The sequence below is a fragment of the Procambarus clarkii genome, chromosome 65 (genome assembly GCF_040958095.1).
Source record: "Procambarus clarkii isolate CNS0578487 chromosome 65, FALCON_Pclarkii_2.0, whole genome shotgun sequence".
NCBI classification, from domain to species: domain Eukaryota; kingdom Metazoa; phylum Arthropoda; class Malacostraca; order Decapoda; family Cambaridae; genus Procambarus; species Procambarus clarkii.
The window spans coordinates 25,088,355-25,097,951 of NC_091214.1; the positions used below are offsets into that span (position 1 = coordinate 25,088,355).

The following is a 9,597-nucleotide window of genomic DNA, read 5'->3' on the forward strand; positions in this document are numbered from 1 at the left end:
TCTTTTCACGCTCTTTCACTCGTATTCGTTCATTCAGATTTTAAGATACTTACTAGCATTTGTTTTCGCGTTCAGAACCCTGAGCCATTTTGATATAAAATAATGTAGCAAAAAAGTGGGAAAATCTGTTTTTTGTGTCGACACTTGTGTATTGACCACGTGCTTGGCTTTTCAAACTTCCCGCCACTACGGGCTGCGACTTACTCTTAAATTTATTGAGGATATATATTTAGCGACAGATGCTGTTGGACGTGTGTGGAGCTTAATTTTGAGTGTGTTTATTCGCAGAGACATTCACGTTTGGAATATATGGTGTTCATTAAAGTACTGGACTGTTTTTATAAAGAAAAACGTATGAGAAACAAGCCACTTGTTGATCTCGTGTCTGGTGAGGGCGGCGGGTTGGGAGTGGACGCTTTGAATGAATCTCCCGTCGCTGGGAGAGTGCGCGAGAGGTGGCCGCTGATTGGCTCCCGCGGCGACTCAGCTGCCGTATCGACCAATGACAACCTCGCTCTCAAACAGGTAACTCCAGTTTGAAACGTCGAGGCTCCAAGCGAGAGCACAAGTTAGTGTGTATCGTGACATCGTTGTGAGAAGTGGTAGTATCTCTGTGTAATTTGTCTGGGTGTCACTCGTTAGTGAAGATTACCTCAGGTGAGCAACATGGCTACCAGTTCCACAGATGCTTTCAACAGCCAGTTGGGCACCAGTATCCCACTGTTTAGTAATTATTCCATGGTGTCAGTCACTACGGGAGCTAACTTTTGGCCGACGGAGGCCACCTCGGACTCCACGTCGCCAGCTTCGGCGGAGAATAACTGGGATGTGGATGAGGAAGAGGCCATTAAGAGGAGGATCTACGAGCTCAAGAGGCAGTTCCACAACGGCAGATACCTCATCGTCCGCCACCTGCCCCGCGACGCTACTGAAGAGGTAAGACACAGTACAAAGGAATTTCTTTGCTAGCGTCTGCAGCTACGCCCAGGAGCTGCTCCCTCGCTACTGACGGAGCTTAGCATTAATTACAGAGTTATTACTTAATTGTATTCTAAAGAATTCACGTCTTGTAATATATATTGGGGAAATATTAATGATGCTTGTGTAATATACAAGGGCGCCTAGGACCATGAATGAACCCGACATATATTGTCATATTTGTCTATAAACAAATTATCATTAATGTGAAATAGCTGTAATTTAATCAGTGTATTGGTGAAGCTCTAGGAACACCTGTGATTGCATCTGCGATATAACATATATTGAATAACAGACGTTGGGAGGAATGAGAGAGGAAGAAACTTACTTTTATTTTTGTGCAAGAGTGTGTGTGTCAGAGTTTTGGCGGGTGTGTTGTCTGCCAGTGTGGGAGTGTGTGCGTGTGTGTGTTGCAGGAGGGCAGATGTGTGCGTGTGTGTTGCAGGAAGGCAGGTGTGTGCGTGTGTTGCAGGAGGGCAGGTGTGTGTGTGTGTTGCAGGAGGGCAGATGTGTGTGTGTTGCAGGAGGGCAGATGTGTGCGTGTGTTGCAGGAGGGCAGGTGTGTGCGTGTGTTGCAGGAAGGCAGGTGTGTGCGTGTGTTGCAGGAGGGCAGATGTGTGTGTGTGTTGCAGGAGGGCAGATGTGTGCGTGTGTTGCAGGAGGGCAGATGTGTGCGTGTGTTGCAGGAGGGCAGATGTGTGCGTGTGTTGCAGGAGGGCAGATGTGTGCGTGTGTTGCAGGAAGGCAGGTGTGTGCGTGTGTTGCAGGAGGGCAGGTGTGTGCGTGTGTTGCAGGAGGGCAGATGTGTGTGTGTTGTGGTGGTGGGCGAGGCATCTTGTTGCTGTTATGTTCAGTTGTGGCGGGTGTTTTCTTGTCAGTTACCGGCGGCGTGCTTGTCACCCGCCCCTACGCTTGTCTAACTCCTCGGTCTGTTTACACACACACACACACACACACACACACACACACACACACACACACACACACACACACACACACACACACAGGAAGCAGCCCGGAACAGCTGTCTTTAACTCCCAGGTACCTATTTACTGCCAGGTAACAGGAGCATCAGGGTGAAAGAAACTGCCCATTTGTCTCTGCCGGCGCCGGGAATCGAACCCGGGCCACAGGATTACGAGTCCTGTGCGCTGTCCACTCAGTGTATATTCATCTAGTTGTATTCACCTAGTTGTGAATACAACTAGGTGTATACAGTATATGTATGTATGTGTGTGGCAAAAATAAATTAGTAGTAACAATTCATTGATTGACAGTTGGGAGGGGGGCCGAAAGAGCAGAGCTCAACCCACGCAACCACAACTAGGTGAAACACACACATACCCCGCCTTTGGTCCCGCATCTGTTGAGAGGCGGGACCAAATAGCCGAAACTCAATCCCCGCAAGCACAACTAGGTGAGAACACCCCCCCCCCCCACACAATATATGTAGTAGACTTAATAGAGGAAAAATAAATTGGTTTGAAAGGCGGGGTCCAAGAGCTAATAGCTCGATTCTGCATATACAAGTATTAAATACACACACAATCACCCACTCACTCTTGGACCAAAGAGCCAGAGCTCAACCCCCGCATGCACAACTAGGTGAGTACACACGTGTGTGTGTGTGTGTAAAATATATGTCGATACTATTGAGGAAAATAGCTCCAGTCAATACATTAGAGAACCAACTGTTAGAATGGCGGGGTCCAAGAGCTGGATGCTGCTAGTAAACACAAGGTCCCGTGGTAAAGTAGTTAACGTCCTCGAATCTTAGCAGAGATACGTGGGTTCATTCCCTGGCTGGGACAAACAATTTGGCAGTTTCCTTCCACTTGATGCCTCCGTTCATCTGGGAACTAGACAGCTGTTGTGAGCTGCATCCTGGAAATGTGTATTTAGTGTTTGTATCAACTATTTGTACTTGCAGTATCGAGCTGTTAACAATAGAATCCCACTTTAACCTAATTTTATCTTATATCTACTTCTCTCAGATACACTCGATGCAGGGACCTATAGGTGAATAGACATGAAAATTATGAAAAAAATTAACTTTGTGCACTTGGGTGTGCACCAAGGCTAGTAGGCGGAGCGCAAAGAGCTTCATATCATTTCCCTTTAGTCTCTTCGGTTACCACGTAATGTGCCCCCCCCCCCCCCATATACATTCTGACCCAGCCATATTCAACCACACAGCCTACATATTCACCCAATGAACTTTCATTAAAGGCAAACAGCTTTAAGCTCAACAAGGTACAATGCAGGACAGGCAACGGATTTTTTTTCATTCGCAGGGTGATAAACCGACGGAATTGCCTACTCATCGAAGTAGTAACAGCAGCGACAGTATTCCCGTTCAAAATTCGACTGGAAAAAATCCTTGGGAATATTGGAGGGTAACTTTGACAAGTCGCTGGCATCCTGTTCACGTAGAGACCACTAGAGATGGTGGCACTTATGCAAATTTATACACACACGCTTCCACCTCCACCCACATATGCACAACATACACATTCATACCACCCACACTTTGAAACTACCTACACTTTCATCATCTACCCATATATAACTCCCGCTTACCGAGGCTAATTCGATAAGGTTTTAAGTGTAAATATGATACAAAAAAAGTGAAAAAATAGTTTACTATTGATGGCCAAAAGGCTGGGCTAGAGAGGAGATGCTCGATCCTAAAGCACATGTTTTATTTATTTATTTATTTATTTATATACAAGAAGGTACATTGGGTTTGTGAGAATACATAGCATAGTATTTACAATCTTGTAAAGCCACTAGTACGCGCAGCGTTTCAGGCAGAAAGATTAGTAGATTGTAGATTAGTATCTACTCATCAACCAGCACACACTCATCAACTCGCATACACTCGTATGCAGGCACATAAACACCCGTCCAAAAACAAATACACAAACTGGAGCTTAAAGTATAAAATTCTGGTCTATGCAAACTCACTGCAATAAGACCCAGCTGAATTACTCTGATAAAGCAAAATTGTATATAAATGTTATAAAGCTGTTATAACAAGTCTGAAAACATTTTAAATATAACTCCTGAACGCAATCTTTGGCTATCAAGTAGAACCCTAAAAGTTGTCATTATACGAAAACTCTCAGATGAATTTGAAGAATTGGTTCAGGCAGTTCGGTTTGTATAGAGATCTAGATGAAGGAAAGAATAAAGCGTGTGTGTGTGTTAACTATGGCACTACAGCATCACATCTTAGACTGAAAAAATTAAGCCATTTAGTGATGAATCTAAACTCACACTGCATGAAATGATAAACCATCGATACAATATCTGAAATCATTGCACTGTATCCATATTTCGCTTCTTGTAGATTCGTGACATATATCATTAATGTATATGCTGTGTAGCAATGAAGACAACTAACAGCAGCTCTTCCGTCATCGTGAAAAATTCAATATGTAAATTATTTTAGGTATTAACAAAATACCTACCTTGAGGTTACCTTGAGGTGTTTTCGGGGCTTAGCGACCCCGCGGCCCGGTCCTCGATCAGGCCTCCTGATTGCTGGATTGGTCAACCAGGCTGTTGGACGCGGCTGTTCGTAGCCTGACGTATGAGTTACAGCCTAGTTTCCCTATCTCCCTATCAACCTATCTGCAATGTATACTATACAGTATTTTAAATACACTGGTGTTGCAATGCAAAAACTGTTACTCGCTGTCATAATTATAAGGTGTGCAGGTTAAATGGAATTGTTAATGTAAAAATATCCGCTGAGGTCTGAATAGCATCTCTTGTGCTCTCATTAATTCTATTTTTGCTCTACCACTCGTAGGATAAGTTTGGGGTACATAATTAATTGCCTTAGACGGCAACAATCAGCTTAACAGTCCTAGAAGAGAGAAGAACCAGACGTAAATAGGCAATAACAGGGCCAGTACTTTCCCAACGAAGGATAATAAGACTAAAGGACACAGGTGGCAGACACATACAAAGAAAATTCCATAGGCCTATTCATCAGTATGCGTGCAAGTGGATAGGATGGGAGAAGTTGTAGAACCCACCTCTATCCACAGTTCCGTCAGCAAGTACAGTACATGGAAAACTGTTACCAATAGCTAGGAGACGGGACATAAGAGATCCCGCACCCCGCATTCTAAATTCTTAAACATAAGAATAATGGAAACTGAAGTGCGAAACTGACAATTAGAGTGCAAGGTAGCTCCTATCTATATCCACCCAAACTCATTCTGCAACCCGTTCTCGCAAATTTAATAAGTCAATATTGACTTATTAGTTGCGTGCATAGGTGACATACTAAACATAATAGTTTCCCTTGAAAAGCTTCATAGAAAACACCGACCTTACCTAACCTACTTAGTATGTTAAAATAAGCATCTTATAGCTTCGTAATTACAATTGTTACTTAACCTATATTGTAATTACGAAGCTATAAGATGCTTATTTTAACATACTAAGTAGGTTAGGTAAGGTCGGTGTTTTCTATGAAGCTTTTCAAGGGAAACTATTATGTTTAGTATGTCACCTATGCACGCAACTAATAAGTCAATATTGACTTATTAAATTTGCGAGAACGGGTTGCATTCACATATGTCTAACCTATGCTTGAAGCAATCCAGAGGTCATACAGCCCCGTTCCTGTGCCAAGTAAGTCCACCACGTGCTCGCCATAGCCCGTGCTACTTGGAACTTTTGTTCTGAGTAGCTGAATACAAAACATCATTAAAGCATCAAATGAACCAACTTTGCCACATAGACATACCAAGGCAACAACATACACCTGCAAATGCTTCTCCTGCAAGAGCTATCAGAGTTTGCTGCATGGACCCGAGCTCGATTCACAAGCAAAGTGAAACGTTTGGACACTGTTCCCACATGCCTGATGTCTCTGTTCACCTAGCAGTAAATGGGTACCTAGGGGTCAGGAGAGTGTTTGCATCCTGGAAGAGGTCAACCATTGGCCTAGGCAAGGGAGACGAAAGAGCCTTATAGGCTTCCAGTCCGAGACCACGATACAGGTCTCGGACAAGAAGCTAATTAAGGTTTTCAAATATGCAATAAATGAAAACTAGTTCGATTTCAATCAAACTTTTTTGACTAGTTGTATATGAAAAGGGCTTCATCTGGTCCGAGTCTCAGCATCGTAGCATAAATAGGAAGGGAGAACACAAATATTTAATTGTGTCAATAATTTTCCAAAATGTTTAAAAATTAACATCAAACACAAGTGTCAACTGAAATCATGTCTATGACTCAGCAATCACAATGGCATATAATAAAAAATGTAATAATTAGTTTTATCCAAAAAAATAGTTAAAAAAAATATTTGTTTTCTCATTTTTTTTCTTATTTGTTTATCGGACGATTTGCATAAAACTTATGCACCTGACTGCACGTAAACCTATCTGTAAGGGTGCCAATTTTTGAGGAAATTGGTTGGTGTCAACCTCAGCCACAGATGGCAGCACCTTAGAGTTCATTTTTTAATTATTTGTTTTCAACATTTCTTTTCAATTTACATGAAACTTACACCATATATGTAGAGTTTGTCTCTACAATTGGTAAGAAGTATTTTTCCTAAGTTCATTTATTGATTTTATAAATAGTAATAAACGTGATATATTTGCATAATTTTTTTGGGGAACTTTGACTATTTGTATTAGTAAAACTAAACATTTCGGAAAACCCGGTAATACCAATCCTTTATTATATTCTAATGTAATAGAAGTGCCATAGAAATGATTTAATTTGAAACGTGTGGTTGTAGAATTTTTTAAAAATGTGTAAAATTCGTTAAAAAAAAGCTACCTTTCTATTTAGGAAACTGAAACTTGGAACAGTTGCAGCCCTTTCCATATAGAATTACTCCAAAAAAGTTTGATTGCAATTGAACAACTTTTGAAATCCCAGTTGTATGCCCCCTTAAGGCTTAAGCGGTACCTCTGCCCGTTCACAAATTTGTGCTCTGTGCGCATAATTCATGGCTATTTGCTATTTTTTACAATAAATGAACCGACAGGACAATACACGGGAACTTTGCAAGGTTACATCATGCAGAATCAGTTCAGTCGGTGGAATATAGACGCTCCGGTATGTAGCTGGCTTGTATTCCACATGAGGACAAGAGTGGAATTATTGAAGCGTGCACTAGGGGATTGCAGTGGAATAATGTAGTGTATGCGTAAACGTAGTGAGTTAATGGAACAATTATAAAAGCACTAATATAATTAATCCATTCATCTTATGGAATAAGTGAGTTTAGTTTTAGAATATTTAAGCCTTCTCTAGAAAATTGTGTTTATCGTGGTTTGGAGAAGGAAATGTGGAACACACAAGTATGGCTGAATACATGGCCATCCATGGTTTAGTTTCATTAGAGTAGAACCCAGGACGCACGAGACGCGTACTCTACGGATAATCGTTTTAAATACGGGCTCACCATAGCCCGTGCTACTTGGAACTTTTTGTTCCAGGTAGCGAATCTTAAACAACAACGGATAATCGTTCACAATTTTTCTTTTATTAAATATATACAATATAAAGATCATATTTACATCAATTTACGAGGGAAATTCTACATTTATATATTTTATATAATTCTCAGTAAACCTATCTAGTTCCCATATCATCTAGTTTAAGTGAACAGTCACGCACAGTCCTGGGCTGAAATCCGTGTAGGTTTTCCAAGGAAATACTCTCGCATACTTCACAATTTATCAGACGATCTTGGACAGACTTTTCGTGACAACTTAACACCATGGAAGATAGATGAAGGTAACTTCCCTGATTCTAACATAAGATTGGTCATGTTGAATAGGGGCTGTATTTGGTTTAAACTTGCTTACATATTAAACTTATCGTCGAAAGTTAACAATAAAATGCAGTCTTCAGAAAAGTTTCAGCCAGTTTCGGTCGTCCAATTGTGTTTCGGAGGTAAGGTAACCGAAAGAAAACAAAGATATGTAAGAGTTTTAATCTGTCAAATATTAGTATGAAATCGATTTTATAGAAACTTCAGTGCCGCGTTTCAATAAGGGTCTAATTAAGTACTGAATTCCTTTGGTTGCCTTTATTTAATTTGATAAAATTCACGAACACAACGTTGTACCAGTGGACTATGCAAACACAATAGATCTCATACAGATTTACATTTGGATTGTAATTCCTTCAAATACTACAGCCGTTCGCCCAAAGGAACGGTAAAGATGTAGACGCCAATGCACTCCTGCGGAACAAATGAATTTTACTCGCCTACTTATATCAATACATTCTGGTGACAGTTATATTTTGACTGGACAAATGTGTATCCAACAGAAATAACGCAAATAGTTATGCACCCATTGGGGGAACAAATAACGCTTTTACACTATGTCCTGGTGTATGAAACGTCTGTGTAAGCCTTGGGGTATTGGCTGGATATTATCCTTCCAGATGATATGAAGCCTGGAATTGAATCTCAGAATTGAAAATTCTGATTGACTATCTTTGTAGCTCAATCCATGTATGTGGATTCTTTCAGTGGAATATATGTTTTACCCCCTTGGTTAGTTTGCCAAAAAGATATATTAACTCATTTATAATTTATTTTATTTTAAACGCAGGTATTGTGTTAGGCTTACATTCTCAGGGTAGCCTACGTAATGGAATAGTCAAAAAACTTTACTTGTCAAGTCATTTATGAAAATAAGATTAAAGTGACACAACTGATGGAACTAGAGACGCCAAGAACAATGCACTTGGAACAATGTATTGTAAATAACGTAATGTAATGTTATAAGGAAAAAGCGTTAACGCAGTATGACCAGGCATATATAGATAGTACTTAAGAGGGATAGCAAGCATCAACCCAATATGACCAGGCATATATAGTACTTGAGAGGGATAGCAAGCATTAACCCAATATGACCAGGCATATATAGTACTTGAGAGGGATAGCAAGCATTAACCCAATATGACCAGGCATATATAGTACTTGAGAGGGATAGCAAGCATTAACCCAGTATGACCAGGCATATATAGTACTTGAGAGGGATAGCAAGCATTAACCCAATATGACCAGGCATATATAGTACTTGAGAGGGATAGCAAGCATTAACCCAATATGACCAGGCATATATAGCACTTAGAAGAGATATGACGATGGAACTGTAGGAACAGTGCCAGACCATTTGGACATCTGGCACCGAACGCTGGCCCTACAAACTAGTAAGAACACTGCTGTACCGATTACTCTAAATGGATGGGCCGAAAGGTATACTTATAACCTTAGGATGCTATAAATGGTTCCATGATTCTATTAATGATTCTGAGGTGGTTCCTAGGATCAATGTTCCTGCGGGCCGGTTCTGATCAAGCCTCTCGATAGACGGTCTGATCAGCCAGACTGTTAAACGCCGCTGCACAATCTGACGTTGGAATCAAAGCCTGGTTGAGCATTCTGAACCGAGCTCTGTCGCTCGTAATTGGGTTTTTTCTTACACAGTTGGTTTTACTGGCTTTTTATGTAATTATCCAGGATTACAGGACTGAGTTTCCAGGATTGATAAGTAATTAACCTGGCTTACACTGCTGGATTTAATGGTTTTCAATAGTGTAGAAGTCCTTAAGAGCGTACTC

The 9,597-nt window shown here is 40.9% G+C and overlaps 1 protein-coding gene across 2 annotated transcripts in view; it reads left to right on the forward strand.

The window, feature by feature from the left end:
• The first annotated feature begins 577 nt into the window (after positions 1–577).
• Positions 578–9,597, forward strand: part of LOC138354971 (uncharacterized) — a 453,439-nt gene continuing 444,419 nt past the window's right edge. For both annotated transcript variants that reach the window (XM_069309655.1, XM_069309654.1), the window contains exon 1: positions 578–936. In XM_069309655.1, the coding sequence (XP_069165756.1) occupies positions 667–936 (270 nt within the window). In that variant the 5' untranslated portion in view covers positions 578–666. The remainder of the gene's footprint in view (positions 937–9,597) is intronic.